This window comes from Sander vitreus, chromosome 3, assembly GCF_031162955.1.
Source record: "Sander vitreus isolate 19-12246 chromosome 3, sanVit1, whole genome shotgun sequence".
In the NCBI taxonomy this organism is placed as follows: Eukaryota; Metazoa; Chordata; class Actinopteri; order Perciformes; family Percidae; genus Sander; species Sander vitreus.
In genome coordinates, this window is record NC_135857.1 from 15,809,332 (window position 1) to 15,827,334 (window position 18,003).

General features: G+C 43.2%; 1 protein-coding gene across 1 annotated transcript in view; it reads left to right on the forward strand.

Annotated features, from left to right (window-relative positions):
* The window catches only part of grik4 (glutamate receptor, ionotropic, kainate 4), a 168,376-nt gene that overhangs the window by 80,825 nt on the left and 69,548 nt on the right, over window positions 1–18,003 (forward strand). Inside the window, exons 5-6 of the mRNA XM_078246220.1 lie at window positions 4,431–4,609; window positions 8,200–8,253. Of these exons, the coding sequence (XP_078102346.1) occupies window positions 4,431–4,609; window positions 8,200–8,253 (233 nt within the window). The remainder of the gene's footprint in view (window positions 1–4,430; window positions 4,610–8,199; window positions 8,254–18,003) is intronic.

An 18,003-nucleotide genomic window follows, 5' to 3' on the forward strand; every position in this document is an offset into this window, starting at 1 on the left:
AGCGCCAGTCAACCTCAATAGTGAAAAACAATGTTGAAAATATGATGGAAATGTATGGCATATATGTTTGTGTCATGTATTAATTTGAGAAATGTTCTCTCATCGGTCCACACAAATCTGATGTTTTTCGTCTGCTGGTTTTTTTAGTCTCCGAAGTGGACATCTAAGTGACATGCTTCACGTACTGTACAGTGGATCATGATTTATCCGCTTTGTCTGTTTTCATTGCACTTAGCATTTTGCTTTAATCAATACACCAACTTGTAAGAACATTTTTTGCTACATTTGAGGGTTTTTTTCCCTGGATTTTTGGTGTTTACACTCAACATGTCCATAAAAGCAGGATTGAAACCCACTTTGTGACATTTTGTCTTAAAATCCAGCATGGAGCTTTTCATCCCTTCCTCCTAAGTATTGTGACACACTCTATAGGGGACATTTTTCCAACATAACAGGTTCACCTGAACTCTGCAATCTTTGACTTTTTGCCATTTGCTCAAGGCATCGACCATGGTTGTTTTTGCAATTGAGCGCTTCCACTTGTCACACAATAAGCCTACAAATGAAGCTTTCTGCAGGATAAGTCATGTGTGGTTTCCAGTGTTGTGTTTGCAGAGAGAACATGAATGATCAGTTGGAGCACATTAGATCAGCACCCCCACCACAGTGTGACAGGTGGATTGTAGACAGTATTGATGGTTGTACTTTTATGGTTATTTAGATTAATTGGAAGGGGAATGTGCTCAGACATAATTTTAATGTTTTGACAAATGATCTTGAGCACATTTTAAAGTGATGCCCCCAACGGTGGCAAAGTCATGAAACTAGGTCTTACTCTTTGCTCAAGGCTAAATGATGAGTCATCATAATGTACGGCTGTCATCAGAGCTTTTGGGTCTGTGTTAAAAGCTCCGTCTGTGACCGAAGGTTTCATTACACATTATTCATCTACACCTGTCAAAGACTTCATATTCAGCTGCTGTATAATATTTTCAGGTTAATGTTTTTAAACTGCTGCTGCCTCTGTGTGATGGCAGTACTTGCTTCGGGGTGTGCGTGTGTGTGTGTGTGTGTGTGTGTGTGTGTGTGTGTGTGTGTGTGTGTGTGTGTGTGTGTGTGTGTGTGTGTGTGTGTGTGTGTGTGTGTGTGTGTGTGTGTGTGTGTGTGTGTGTGTGTTTGTGTGTGTGTTATTGCAGGAACCCTGTGGTGACAGTATGTGAAAGGTATTTATCTATGCACCTGAGCGAGTCTGAGTCATGTGTCATCCATGCTAATGAGATAGTGTTATAACATCTGCAGTACTTCATTGTGCACTCGGTTAGTGCAATCCACATTCTTGCCAATGCCTTCACACTATTCCACTACTCTTGAGGGGGACGGTAATGTCCCTGAAACGCAGCAATGCTCCAGCAAAGGCAGGAATAGTAAAGATCAGTGTTGGGAGTAACATGTTACAAAAGTGACGTAATTACAGTAATGTATTCCTTTTTGCTGTAACGCAGTAATATAACACATTACTAATTACATTTCTGTAGTATTATACTCGTTACAATCTCAGTAACGCGAGTTACAATGCATTTTAACGCAACATTTAGTGGTGTTTTGTTTTTTTAAGAATTCACCAACACTGGGAAACATTTCTTCACAGGAAAAAAAAAGCTGCGATTGTTATTTCCTGTTGCTGTATTCGATGGTTGAGATGACTGCAGAGACGGATACATTTGCAAAATGGACATTATTTTCAGGACTTATTACGCTGCGTTGAAGCGAGCTGTCCCATCTCTGTTCCCGTGGTCAAAGCCAGAACCAGAGACTGTACGGACAACATCTGTGTCCCAACAGGTGACGGTACGTCAGCGCAGACAGCAGTGTGTCTGAGCTGCTGACAGATAGAAACATGTCGGGAATTAATGTTTAGGCTTGCTACACGTAAATATCATTGCATTTTATCAGCCGTGGAAAGTAACTATGCTGTACTTCAATACAACTGTAAGGTACTTTTAATTGAGTATTTTCATTTTCTCCTACTTGCCTATTGTACGTTTTACTTGTCTATTTTTATAGCTTTAGTTACTTTGCATATTCATATTAATTATGCATAATATTAATAGCCGGTCATGGCTGAGCACTTGAAAACCGGCCAATTCCGGTCACCGGACGGTCTATCGGTGCATCTCTAATTGTAATATAACTAATTACTTTCAAATGACAGTAACTAGTAATCTATAATATATTACATTTTGGAAGTAACTTGCCCAACACTGGTAAACATGAATGTAAACAATGCAGGATGTAACATACAACAATTGACTTTGCAAATGGAGGAAATGCATTTACAATGTTTGTTAGACCTCAAAAAACACACATTGTGGTTGGGGGAGTAACACTGAATGCAAAATGCATAGCTTTTGTTTGTTTACAAGAAAACTACACAAGCAACTTTAAGATATTCTTTAACATTTCAGTCCAGGTTTCTGGTGGTAACAGCTGGATTTTCTGTGGCTGTTTCACAGTAAAAGTAATCCTGTGGTTTGCCAGTTAAATGCTAGCAGCAGGAGCAGTAAAAAAATGTTTGGTTTGCATTTGCACTAACTTTTCACAGCGCTGATACAGTTATAGAGGAGCTATCAGTTTACTGTGAGGCTGATGTAAATTAGATACAATTACAAACAGTAATACCAGAGTACGTGCATGGATCGATTCCTGTCAGTCTCTTGTGTGTCTATAGTAAGTTTTAATCCCGCACAGGAATGGCGGACTCCATTAGTAACAATGAAAAGTACTTTATAAAGAGGTAAATGCAAAATACCTAAACTTAATTCTAATCTTCATTGTAAAACCAAGTCTTAACCCTCAAACAGTCATTTAAAAAAAAAAAAAAAATTAAATAATGTCCTCACTATCAAGGTCTTAAACTTGGTCCTCATAAAGACAGAGCCACCATCACTTACACACACACACACACACACACACACACACACACACACACACACACACCCTCAATTTACGTGTAAAAGAAGAGACACTTTACAGGATAACACTCACAGACACTCACACACGCAGACTTTTCTCAGCACAGGGACCTATACAAGTCTTAACTAAAGAAGCAACATGTTTTTGTTCAGCTGCATGCTTTTCATTTGATTCAAACTGGTTCACCAGAGCAAACAGTGAGGGAGCAACATGGCTGCTGTAAAGCACTCTGGGGAAAATGATTCTGACTCCCTTTGAATCCTGTGCAGCCAGAACACTAAAAGATGATGAATATGAGCTTTTCTTCTGTGTGTGTCACTCTATTTGCGGGTGAATGTGTGTGTGCTGTTTAGCCAGATGCATCTAGTACAGTGTCTAATGTCATAAACAAGAAGCAGCAAGAAGCCATAGAGGGTGGATTCAGCAGGCAGGCAAGGATGGCGGTTTAGCAGAAGCTATTTCAAGATCATCAAAGTTATTCTGCTTTATACTACAGAGGAAGCTGATCTGACAGCTTGGATACACAGCCAGGCGAGCGAGCAGCAGCCAGGAATGTCTGATGCACAGACACAGGTAGCCAGGTACAGGAAGGAAGACACACACACACACACACACACACACACACACACACACACACAGTGATATACTGCCGTACAGACTGACTAAAAGACTGTCAAACATTAAGACATGGTTACAAAAGCTATTAGACATGACGCTGGTGACTTGGGCAGTATTGTGACTTGTGTTAATGTGCTGTGGAGAAGCTAAAGGAGTCAGCTTGATAACTTTAGATTGCTGCAACAAAATTGGTCTCCATGTGACAGATTAACTACTCTGCTGTTGCCATGGCAAACATCACATAAAGAAGCTGTTGACACCAAAGTCTAGAGTGCCATTTCATTATTACTTTATAATGGTAATAGCAGGTGGAGGCTCAGGTAATGCAAGTCCTTCTCCACAAAGTTGCGTCCTTCTCATATGACTCTCCTTGCCAATATCAAGAAATGTTATATGAGTATGATGAGATCTGCCAAACGGTCTATTTCCATGGGATAGAGTACAAGAGAAGTTGCTGAAACGTCTCTTTTGTGTTTGATGGCTTTGCATTAATTGTAATTTAAGGTAATCAGCTCACTTGTTCTGCATGGAAATGTTTTATAGATTAATTGTTGTCAAATGTGGCAAAAAAATAAATAAGAGGCACATTTGTTTGTACTTGGGGACAGTGTATGCTTATTAAGTTATACTGCATTTACAATATCAACCGTCATTCTCTGAATGCACTTGAGTTTTTGGCTCCATAGTTTATCAACTGTAAACAATTACTTAATCTCCTTTGGAGACTCTTTCCTTCATTACAAGTAACCCTCTTGTGTATGTGTGTGTGTGTGTGTGTGTGTGTGTGTGTGTGTGTGTGTGTGTGTGTGTGTGTGTGTGTGTGTGTGTCTTACCGGCAGGCTTACTGAACCTGGAGCAGCTCCTCAGGCAGTTCCTCATCTCCAAGGAGACTTTGTCAGTGCGCATGCTTGACGACAGCAACGACCCGACCCCGCTCCTGAAGGAGATACGAGACGACAAGACTGCCACTATTATAGTGGATGCCAACGCCACTATGTCACATATCATTTTGGAACGGGTTAGTATGGTTCATGTGATAGCTGTGTTATTTATGCACTGATAACTTGGTTTTATTTCATATCTAATAGTCTTAACTTAATACCGATACAAAATTCTCAAGATCCACATTCTTTTAACTCTCGCATTTCTCAAAAGGAAAAGTGGGTGAAAAACGCCGGTGGCAAGAAGTGTTCAAGGCTAAACATAATTATATATGTGGAGAATGATTTTTTTTTTAACTGGAAGAAGAAGTTGGTTAGTCTTCAGTTTTCCTGTAAAGTTAGAGGTTGTATTTTCCACACAGATAGTGTGCAGAACATGAAAGGGAAATGTTTTTTTTCACTCAATCAGAAGACAGATTTTGTGAATTTATGCACTTTTGAAAGCTTTTAAAAGACAGGGTTACAGAGTCTACAGTCTACTCCAAAATAAAAGGCAAAGCAATTCAGGCAATCTTTTCAAACAAACCTGTTCCATCAAATTATATGGATAAGAGCATTAAACCAAGTTGTATTGGTATGATGTGTATTTAAATAAACTTTCAAAAATCTTCAAAAACACCTTCTACAGAGAATTATGACTAAAATTGTAATATGTAAAGCCATAACGTTCTAGCCTAGAAATCCGGACCCAAATCCGAATGATTAAGGGTCTGGCAATGAGTAATGAAAATGGCCCAATTTGAGGGGCGGCACCTAACACGCATTTGAAAATCTCACTGCACGCAATTATAGGATAACACTATGACCAATCACAACAATACAAGCCCCATACGCTTAGCTACCAGCGGAGCAAACTGGTAGATTAAACGCTTGCTGTATCCGGTCGGCAAAACAGCAAAAACGTCCTTCTTGCAAAGGAACGATTCGAGCGCCGTCTTCTGTTCCTCTTTTAGATAAAAAGCCAAGTCTAACTCGTTCACTGTAGCAGCCAAAGCCATTTCAAACAACTGGTGTTCATCCGTAGCCATCTTGCAATGTTTACTAATGACTTCGACGTTGCAGCGCCTCTGGCCTGCCTATATCAGATACACCGATGTCATTGGTGCAGCACAGCTACAAGGGCATAGTTAATGAGCATCATTACGCAATGCCAGAGTGACTCGCTGAGCAAATTCAAATTGTGCTCTCGCGAGAACTCTGGATTTCCAGGGTAATAAAGTTCATGGTGTGAGATTAACAACTTCCTGACCATTTTAGTTACGCTATTTCTGTCACTAGCATAACAGTTTGACCTGTATGTAATTACTCCGCTAATGGCACATACGAACGTGATCAAAACCTTGACATAATGCTGGAGCTTCTCCTGATTGGAGACTTATGTTCGTAAAGAGCTTTGAGGCCATCAATAAAGGTGATGTGGGAGCCGAGGAAGCGAGGGTGTTTGGCAGAAGCATATGGCCTCTTGGTAATGAATACACACCTCATTATTTCTAGAAGACGATGGATGGATGGCGGGAGTGGAGGTGACAATAACTGGAGACAGAAGGGGGTTGGAAGAAGCAGAGAGGGAGATGTTTGTCTTGCTGCTCCCTCATTCTTTCTGTTATAGTCTCCCTCTCTATCTCACAGTAGTCTCAATCTCTCACCTCAATCAAGTGTTCACGCTGCCATCAGTGGTCATCCAGTCACCATGGCAACCCTGGGCCCCAGAGCAGTGGGAACCAACAGTGGGATGTATTTTTTTCTCTCTTGCTCTGTTCCCCATCTCCCAGCGTTTCAATATGGACTTGCTCTCTTTCTCGCTCTCTGTTTTCCTCACACCTCCCTCCTTGTGTGGTCTTGTACACCCATCCCTCTATCTCTCACTCTTTTGTCTCCTTTATACGTCTCTCTGTCTGTCCCTCTGTCTGTCAAGAGACAATCCTGCAGCACGTGATGGAAAGTCATGTGGAGTGGCATATATGCCATTCTCAGATGATGATAAAAGTGCCCAGCTTGTCTAAAGGGACAGAATCGTCCTTTGTCGTAAAAGACATTTTCCCTTATTTGTCTGTTTACATCTTACATCAAACCCTCGTCAGACAAAGGTCTCACTCTCTGAGGTTTTAGCATTCAGAGGGGTTTAGGTCAGCAGTGTTAGCATTCTGAATGTAATCTCATTCAGTCAGCCCTCCACTGTTGTGCACAGCTATACAGAACCAGAGTGGGATAGATAGTGAGCCGAGTATATGGAGGCAGTGCATACCATGTGCACTCTGACCAAAAGCTGCAGTAGAACAACAAGGAAATAAAAAAAAAAAAGTAGGGGGAAAAATAACAGGGAAGCTTATTTGGAATTCAGTTAAAGGAAACCAAAAGGATATTTTTCATTGGCTGCATGTTTTGGACGTGGGCAGTAAAAAAGGCGATTAAGGTGATAAAGTCAGTTTCTTTTGGGTTAGGTATTAAAGGCACAGGTCACCCAAGGAAAAGATGCAGTGTTTGAAATATTACTTGTCGTATGAAGACTCTGTTAAAGGGGAAAACTCTCCACCAATTTGTGCCGTTAGCTAGCTTGAATGCTGTGTGTAACTCCAGGGCAGATGCTAACAAACAATCTCCCTGAAGCATAATAATTACGCTGCATTGTCATCATGCTATCAGTTTAAAAGTAATAGTGCTCTTACTATACTCAAAGGAGAACACTTTATAAAGACGACATGAGAGGTCATTCAGAGTGTAATAATGAAAATTGTAGTTGGATGTTTTTGCTATATGAGTGGTGCCTTTCTACGTCTTCCTGTTTTATTACCCGTGCCCCTGCATAACACTGTTGAATGAACATTCAACAACTGAATGACATACACTCCTAATGGCACACAAACACCCACACAGAGGCTACACTGTTGCAGATGTGATAGCTAAATAACTGTTATTGATAACTGATGCCACACAACCTTAGAATAATATTAGTTTAAAAGCTATATATGTACATTTCAGTGCAGCCAGGTGGAGAAGATACTCTCTGAGTAGCGTCTCAGAAGAGGCATGAGGGTTAATTCATTCAAGGATCTCACTCAGGGTTAAATGATGATTTGTGTAAAAATGTTCTTGGACGAAAAGGAACTTCTTTGAAACTGTTTGGTTTGATATATGTGATATAACTTGATATTTATTGATTTTAATCATAATGTGCATCGCAGCATGATTAAACAGAAGCCTATAGCTCGATGTTTTTCTTTTTTTCTAATGACTTTAATGAAATGAAACTATGAAAAGTTCACCCTGTCCTTCCCGACTGCTCCTCACTGTGACTTTGATTTAATCAAATTGTAAGACAGTGTCGAGCAGCATACTAATGCACCTCAGAAATTAATTGCTCCATTGAGAGCCATCGTCAGATAAGAATGTGTCTGGTCTTATCAAGATGTGGATTTGATCTGTCTGCTGCGGAGTGGAGCTTGAGTTACACTGAATCACTGACCGCTCACCTCTCTCACCGCCCCTTTATTCTTGACTCTCTCTGCTTTTTCTTTCGTTCTCCCCCTCCCTCCTCCGTTACTCTGAGCTCTATCTTAACATTGTTTTGTTCAAACTACAATCCTCGAACTTCTGTTTTGAACCTTCTTTCTGTTACACTTTGCTTTAACTTTCCCCTTCTGTCCCTCTTGTCTTTTGTGTTCTGCAGGCATCAGAGCTGGGGATGCTGTCAGTCTACTACACTTACATCTTCACCTCTCTGGTAAGGAAACGGGAGAAGGTGTGGGTATTTAGAGCCAATATAGATTTTACACCTGCAGGAGCACATCAGCAGTCTAATGCTGTGCTCCTGCAGTGTATTAAAATAGTTTACTTTAATTGAATGAATGATTGAATGGATAGAGTTAAGCAGACAGGAGCTAAGACAGAGGACTTATAGCATAGCTTAATTATAGCATAGCCGATTTTCTCCCTCACTGCATGTGATTCGCAAATTAGAAACATACTGAGTGTGGTGGCTCTAATGGCTCAAGTCGCTGCTTGTATGCTCTCGTTGGTTGAAGTGCACGTCTGGACCAAACGAATACATAATAATGATTATTATAATTGCTAAAAGTACTATTGTTGTTGCTGCTGCAGTTTTTCTTATAATTATGATTTTGGAAAGCCTGCCAAGTTACCATTAAATAAGTGATGAAGTCATCGTCCTCAGAGTCAACATTCATTTCTGTCAATGAATTAGTTGACGAGGAGATCCACATTCTTTCTTTCTTTCGGTATTCATTTCTGTAAGAATTAACTCAACATACATTTCTTAAGATTATTTTGCAGGTGATTTACTCAGCAGTTATCAAGGTTTGCATGTTCACCTGCAAACTAAGCTTATACTATATGAGGTTTCGTTCTTAATTGGTTCTCATTGCTCAGTTCTATTTCGTATAGGCTTCGCCCTCTAAGCTACGCTATTGGGTTTATCCCTTCGCGCATGCGCAGTCGTGAAGATTTCTTTCCCGCCCTTGCGTCCAGCATGGGCTTTCAACTACGTCCGCAGAAACTGTATATAAACAGAGTGGACCCGTTGCTCATCTCCTATTTTTTCTTCAAGCTAGCAGTATGAAGACAAGCTCGACTTCCAGCGGTGTTCGCCTCTGCCTCACCTGCCGGACCGGGTATATCCTACCGCCCGTCACGGCGGTGACCGGCCACCGCCCTTTCGACAGAGCCCTACCATGGGCTGGGCGTCACGATCTCATGTCTCGCCCAGCGGCGGAATGGGCTCTGCGCTCCTTGCTGGCCATGTCTATAAACAGCACACAAATGTGCGCGCCCGCTCTCAGAGCACAGCGCAGCATGGATCAGGCTGACACACATGGACTCATGGATGTCAAAGCTGATAACACGGGGCTACACACTCCAGTTCTCCTCCCCCCCCGCCTCGCTTTGCGGGCATATTGGAGACAACCGTGTCATCCCAGGCAGAGTCAGATGCCATGATGACAGAGCTACGGGAGCTACTGTCAAAAGGGGCAATTTCCCACGTTCCTCCGGGGGAGGAGAACAAGGGATTTTACTCCCGCTACTTTCTCACTCCAAAAAAGTCAGGCGGATTGCGCCCTATTCTCGACCTGTCCCAATTCAACCGGTGCATCATGGAGCGCCCATTCCACATGCTGACTGTCAGACATGTGTTGGAATGTATCCGCCACCACGAGATCTGTGGATCTGAAAGACACATACTTTCACATCCAAATTATTCCCTGGCATTATACCTGGCATATTGGGGAAACCCTCGGACCCTGTCAAACGGGGTTCCCCTGGGCAAGGTGACATCATACGTGACAGTGTACACAGACGCGTCCCTTACTGGCTGGGGAGGGATGTGCGAGTCACAGCTGGTGGGAGGAGAATGGCCACCTCCCCCTCTCCTACAAATAAACTGCCTGGAGCTGTCCACGGTGCTGAAGGCTTTAAAGCACTTCGCCCCAGTGGTAGCGGGGAGACATGTTGTCGTGCGGACAGACAACATTACAACAGCAGCGTTCATAAACCGTCAAGGCGGCGTGCGCTCAGCCCGGCTATTGGAAATAGCCAGGAGCCTCCTGCTGTGTGCCCACAATCATCTGTTGTCTCTCAAAGCGATTTACATCCCCGGGGTCCTGAACCGGGCAGCGGACCTAATGTCGAGGGAAGGGCCCTCTCACAACAAGTGGACATTGAATCCCACTATCGTTCAGAAGCTGTGGAGCAGGTTCGGGAAAGCGGAGGTGGATCTGTTCGCCTCACAAGAGAACACACAGTGCGCACTGTGGTTTTCCTTGAGCACAAGGGACAATCCACCCCTCGGCATAGACACCTTCTCCCACCATCCCTGGCCCAGAACCCTCCTATACACTTTTCCCCTGGTCCCTCTGATCCCTCGCCTCCTGGAACGCATCCAGGAAGAGAATCTGTCAGTCATTTTAGTGGCACCGGAGCGCACAAGCGCATCCTGGTTCCCGACTCTGGTTCAGATGCTGGCGGGCCTTCCCTGGCAACTACCGTGGCACGAGGACGCTCTGTCACAGCTGAACGGCGCGATAACCCAGCGGCTGTGGGGTTGGCTGCTGAGCAGGAACGGTTGCAGAGATTAGGCTTGCCCCCTGCCGTGGTGCGCACTATCCAGAACGCCAGAGCCCCCTCTACTACAACGTGTTACGCAGGGCGTTGGTCTGCTTTACAGCGCTGGTGCACGGAGAAGGGTGCGGACCCCATATCGTGTCCCCTGCCTCTCGTGTTAACTTATCTCCAAACATTGGTGGATAATGATTTAGCTCCGTCTACAGTCAAAGCCTACGCGGCAGCTATCTCTATGGTTGAGAGGAGCTATGGAGAGAGGACCGTTTTTGCACACCCCCTGGTGAAGCGTTTTCTGAAAGGGGTCAGGCGTCAAAAACCCGCCGTGCATTCTCTCACACCCCAATGGGATCTAGCCCTGGTGCTTCGAGCTTTGGGGTAGCCTCTTTTTGAGCCTTTGGCACAAGCCTCTCTCAGGTTGCTATCACTAAAAACGGCGCTTCTCCATGCCCTGACGTCAGCCAAGAGAGTGAGCGACTTATATGTGCTGTCAGTCCAGCCATCCTGCCTCTCCATTAGAGGGGACGGGAGCGCAGCCACCTTACAGCCTAACCCCTCATTTACACCGAAAGTTCTGACAATTCCTTTCGGTCAAGAGTGTTTTTCCTCGAAGGGTTTTTCCCCGCCTCATAACAACGATGCGGAGGAAGTTTTTCACAGTTTGTGTCCGGTGTGTGCGCTATCACAGTATGCGTTTACGCACGGCGGACATAAGGCAGACACAGCAGCTGTTTGTACATTATAGGGAACACTCCCAAGGAGTGGCCCTTTCAAAACAGTGTCTGTCTCACTGGCTGTGCGAGGCTATCATCCAGGCTTATAACGCGGAGGGGGCATTATTGGCGTCCGCCGTCTTATTCAGAGGCATGACAGTAGCCAACATCTGCGCAGCGGCCTCCTGGGCATGCCCATTCATCCATTTCTATCTGCGTGATATGTCTGAGCCCTCCATGACCCACTCGGTGCTGTCTACACTCAACGACGAATGATGCTCCGTTGCATGTGTGTGTTTTTCCCTGCTGTCCTCACCCCGTCTGCACTGGGTGCTGGGTGGAACACGGGCGCCCCATATCTGTCAATCATGTACTTTTCTCACTAATCAGGCACGCCTACACTCATGGCTTGGGCCTTGCAGCCAGCTAGGCCAAGTCATTACCATGGCTGGCTCTCTTATCAGAATAACGGTTTATCTGATACAATCTCCTGTCAGTGCATTAGTGAAAGAAGTTAGTCTATGTTCTGCTTGTGGGCTCTGTGTCGCAGGTGGCATTGACTACATCAGCTTTGCCCTAACCCAATAGCGTAGCTTAGAGGGCGAAGCCTATATGAAATAGAACGATAGTTACGTATTGTAACTCCAGATTCTATGAGTATAGGTGCAGCCCTCTAAGATTTGGGCCACCTGCTCCTGTAACATTAGCTGAAGAAAAAGCTGATGTTGGGAGATGAGCAATGCGCGAAGGGATAAACCCAATAGCGTAGCTTAGAGGGCGAAGCCTATACTCATAGAATCTGGAGTTACAATACGTAACTATCGTTAATTAGCATAGTTTCTTGCATCTGTTAGCCCTGGAGCCTTAACATTAACCTTAACATTTAGGGAATTTTTCATCAGTTCTATAATGCCCAAAATCGGTTTCAAACCTATTTAATCACATTGCATTACATATTGTGGAGTGCACAGTTTAAAGCTAATTGGCAACTTTGATTGGTTAAACTGTTTACAGCGACAAGTCCCCAAGAGAGGTGACAGAGAGACAACTTTTGTTGCACTTGTTTTTTGTGGACTGTAAAGCTGTCATTTGGTTTAATAAATGCTGCATTAATTATATTTTGTAGATTAAGAGTGTTTTACATATTATTTTGTACTGGGCCAACATTAGGATGCAAATCAGGGACAGAACAGTTTAAAAGGAGTTAATGCTTCTCAAAATGTCTGCGCATGTCCATGCCGTCAGTAATGGGATTGACCCCAAATTTGAGAGTAATGATGTTTAGGCACATACTGTAGAGGCTAAGGGATCAGTGAGAGTTATTGTAAGATTATAAAGATATTGTGGCTTGGAGAAAATTAAATACAATAGTAAACTTACCAGATAGCTGCTCTCTAATTGAAATTAATGAGGTTCGAAACACTTTGCTCTAATAGCGCTGCAAAGATGATTCATATCAAGCTGATTTATGACTCATTAAGAAAGGGCTGCTGCCATCTTCATGTTTTCCTCCACAGCCCTTGACATAGTCACTTCTCCTCTTGAATCTCTCTTTCCTCTTCTCCCTTTCTTTAACCTTCTTGTCATTGCTTTTTCTTTGTGTCTACAACTCCCTCGTCACTCTGCTCTGGTGTCTGCTGGAGGGCACAGCATAGCACACTGATTCATTGTAGATACTAGATGATGACCATACATGCCCCCTCCCACTACCATCACCACCATTTTCTTAAAATCCTGCCATTGCTCAGTGACGGCATCGTTAATAGCTTCAGCTAACATCATTAAAATGGTCGGCAGTGAGCCCCTGGCAACCTGGGACATAATGCTGAAGCTGTAAGTGAAAAAATAGAAGCGCTGCTGTCTCCTTAGTTGTTGTAATAAGTGATTCATCCTATTTATTGTGTTTTTAAGTGTCTCTGCTATTTGTGCATCACCTTCACCACACACACATTTACATCCATTCTCCCAGACACAAAAGAGGATATGAACAAGTTTCATAATTTTTTCTTTCATCGTACACCCATTTTATAGACTCACTGTAACTTTGATAGTAGATCTCTGAAAATGGCCACAATACATTGAATTATTGGGTCACTTTTTGATCCTCTTATTAAAGTACACTTCTCATTTTATGAGACTGTCCTGTCCAGAAAAATGACAGCATCGGCCATTTGTTCAAAGGCCTTCAAACAACTTAGAACATTCAGTGCCAAAGAGGGGCGTAATGTGCTGTTGTCATAGCGATGTGAAAAGTTAAGTTAGACTGGAGTTTACTTGAGACTGGAGTTTACACCCCAGTCAAAGTGGTTTCCTTTAACTATGACAGTGATCTTTCCATAAGCTTCACCCAGTTGTCTAATCTCTACCATACCTTAACCACAAGTCACTATTTGCATGGACACATTTTATCAGTTCTAGCTTGCTACATGATTAAGCTAACACATGATATAGTACCACACATACCAAAACACGTTCCCCGTTTTCCCTGGCATCGTTTCAAGAAAATGTGCGTCCAAACGGATCCATTTGTAAATGACGCAACACACTACTTCATATTCCAGGCCTATAGGTGGTGCTGTGTCTGCTACAGAAATTCACCAAAATGGGGGAGGAAGAGGCAGAGCATGCGCATAAAGCTTGCACGCTGTATACAAACAGACAGTAGAAGAAGAAATCAAACACAAGAAGAAGACGACGTGCAAGGAAACCAGAGTCATTTGTGTGGACCGATAGTGAATTGTTGTTGTTGTTGTTGTTGTTGTTATGAGACGTTGCGAGATAAGAGGTTGAAGGCTAGAGGTCGAGGGGTGTGGCGATGACGTCATCAATACGCAAGTATGCGGCTTCGCCGTCCAAACGAAGCCGCAAGGGCGGCGTTTTCGAATTTTTTCACCCTGGGACCAGGTTTAAAAAAAGTGCATCTTCAGGCAGTGCGTTTACAGGATTCGTTTGGACGATCGGCCAAAACAATGCAAAACATGTACGTTTATACCAAAAAGCGTTTCCGTGTGGATGGCCCCTAAAGCTGCATGTCCCAGACAAAAACACTTGAACTTGAAAAATCCCCAAAAAAATTTGGGATATGGATGAAACCAAGTTACAACCACAATGTAAGAACTACTGCTGTCGCGCTTGTACTGTCGTTTTTTTTATGGGAGCTGTTTAGCTTTGTTAACATCACAAAGGTTTCAACTTCTTATAGCAACTGCTATAGTAGATGCCGATTTGTCTTAGAATATGGACAGTAAATATCAGGAACATGCTTAATTTTTTTCACTAAGACCGATGAAAGGAATGCTGAAGAAATAGTTACAGAAGCTTTCATTTAAGTTTGAGTATAATCAGATTGAAGTATTCATTGTTTAATTAATCTCAATAACCTTTCTTGAACCACAGACATACAGGAAACATGATAGATGGTAAAGATGATTGTAAGGTCACCGTTCTCTCTGTGTTAGGTGCGCATGTGTGTGCTCTTAATGCTAGGTGTTACAGTCCAGATACTTCCATTATGTCAGGGAGAAAATAACATTTCTGAAGTCGCAGAAAAGCCGCAGTAATCTGATCTGTAATGGCCTGATGTGTTTTCACTAGGGCTGTCAATCGATTAAAAAATGTTATCTAATTAATTACATATTCTGTGATTAATTAATCGAAATTAATTGCATACATAATTAACGGTGCCTGAACCGATAAAAAGAAAAGAAAAAAAAGGGTACTAAACAACAGTTAAAGAACGGCTTGTTTTTTGCTAAGGCCATATGGTCAAAATTAAATGATTTAATAATAATGTATAACAATAACAATAACTTATTTAACTAGTAAATTGCTGTTGAACGACAAAAACAACCACCAGATGGGAAAAGGACATTTACAATAACTTCAAATGCACCAAGAAGCTGTAGTTTACCAGCTACAGATTGTTACATACTGGTGTTGAATCCTCTACAATAAAACACAGTCACACTTTACACCGTTTAGCGTTAGCTGTCAGCATTTTAACCGTTTTTAATCCAGCTACTAGCTAGCGGTAGGCTAACGTTAGCTGCTGTCGAGTATAGTGTTAACTAGCTAGCGGTAGGCTAACGTTAGCTACTTTTGAGTATAGTGTTAACTAGCGTCACGTGCAGCTGTGTTTGTGTTGCCTGTATCGTCTGTTTTAGAGCATCAGAGAGAAGCGCAGACATATCGGTGGCACCAGATTTCGGTAGCCAGGGTTGGCAGGAAGAAGATTTTTACAAGTAAATTCCAGTTCCAATGAATGATCCAGGCAACACATTCTCGTCTCCCTCCTTCATTTTACAGTCCAATGGTGGCTAGAACGGCTCCGGGTCAAATGTCAATATGGAATGGATTAATCTGCGTTATTTTTTTTAACACGTTATTTTTTCTCAGATTAATTAATCGAAATTAACTATTAACTATTTTGACAGCCCTAGTTTTCACAGTGTATTGTCTTTAGGAGCCAGTGCTGAATGTTTTCTTCAAGGTAAATGTCCATGCTTTGACATCAGTTTGACTTTTTTAAGCTTCACAGAGTTTCTGCATTGGGACAGCTTCCCATTGCCATGTAGAATTGAAGTGTTTTTTTAGGTAGGAAGCAACCAGCTTTTCAGAATAGCAATTGCTATGTTTCCTCCCAGGAACTTACTCAAGTTATTTGTCCTTTTTCATAAGCAGTTTAATGTTTAACTGGGTAAACTTTTGAAGGACAGTAGGTGGTATTCATAATTTCTATGATATTATACTATACTATAGACATTGTGAAAACAGTGAGCGAGACAGAGCACATGAAGCTCAGAGGTGCAATTCTTCACGCTGCTGTGGCCGGAGACTTATTACTTGCTAGTGCCACAAAGTTCAAGGCTGATGATGTTTTCTTGTTAGCTTATGTAGTATCTGAAGAGCCTATAAGGTTAAAGTTTGTATAAAGCTCAACTGTGCTGAGACATAATGAGCTCTGTGTTAGTGAAGTAAGTTTAATGATTTTCCTCTCAGTGGAGTGATGTGTTGAAGAGGATGTTTTATGTGATTCTGTGATTGGGGGCTGAGTGGGATCAATGATTTTATGTGTAGTGTTGGAGCCCCCCAAAAAGACTCTGACCTCAAAGGGACTCAGACCTTTACTTGCCAACTCACATCTATTTACCTTATCTAACATGTTACCTAAACGTACCCCTTATAAGCCATGTTCTTGCTGCAGCAAGACAGAGTGCATATTGGCTTTGTACTCTCCGGGTTCTGCAGGATCCGTCATGATGCTGAAATCCTTGATGTAATAAACCTTTTATAATCAAGAACAGTGTCAACGAAGTTCCTTTTCCACACATCGGCAACGCAGTGCTGCAACTTAATTTACCACACTTACATAAATCTGAATTCTGCTGTCTATAATTTAAACGAGTGTTTGTGGAAGTTTGCCTACCACAGCCTCATTAATATACAGAATTGATACCAACACGAAGATAATTCACTTGCAGATCTTCTTACGTCTGTTATCATTTAAAAAACTGTTACTTGTAGCAATTTAGGAAATGGCAATTGAGTCTGTGAGCAGTAGGTGTGACCTTCTGATGGCACCTTATTTATTAAACTCATACAGGTAATAAAAGGTTTGAGGTTCAGATTAGAGTCACTGACCATCGAAAACTATGAGTGAAAACATTCACTGTGTATTCTGATCAAAGGAGCATCTATCCATCCATCCATCTTCATCCGCTTATCCGGGGTCGGGTCGCGGGGGTAGCAGCTCCAGCAGGGGACCCCAAACTTCCCTTTCCCGGGCCACATTAACCAGCTCCGACTGGGGGATCCCGAGGCGTTCCCAGGCCAGGCTAGAGATATAATCCCTCCACCTAGTCCTGGGTCTCCCCCGAGGCCTCCTCCCAGCTGGACGTGCCTGGAACACCTCCCTAGGGAGGCGCCCAGGGGGCATCCTTACCAGATGCCCGAACCACCTCAACTGGCTCCTTTCGACGCAAAGGAGCAGCAGCTCTACTCCGAGCTCCTCACGGATAACTGAGCTTCTCACCCTATCTCTAAGGGAGACGCCAGCTACCCTCCTGAGGAAACCCATTTCGGCCGCTTGTACCCTGGATCTTGTTCTTTCGGTCATGACCCAGCCTTCATGACCATAGGTGAGGGTAGGAACAAAACTGACCGGTAGATTGAGAGCTTTGCCTTCTGGCTCAGCTCTCTTTTCGTCACAACGGTGCGATAAATTGAATGTAATACCGCACCTGCTGTGCCGATTCTCCGACCAATCTCCCGCTCCATTGTCCCCTCACTCGCGAACAAGACCCCAAGGTACTTGAACTCCTTCACTTGGGGTAAGGACTCATTCCCTACCTGGAGAAGGCACTCCATCGGTTTCCTGCTGAGAACCATGGCCTCCGATTTAGAGGTGCTGATCCTCATCCCAGCCGCTTCACACTCGGCTGCGAACCCGATCCAGTGAGTGCTGAAGGTCACAGGCCGATGATGCCATCAGGACCACATCATCTGCAAAAGCAGCGATGAGATCCCCAGCCCACCGAACTGCAACCCCTCTCCACCCCGACTACGCCTCGATATCCTGTCCATAAATACTACAAACAGGATTGGTGACAAAGCGCAGCCCTGGCGGAGGCCAACTCTCACCTGAAACGAGTCCGACTTACTGCCGAGAACCCGGACACAGCTCTCGC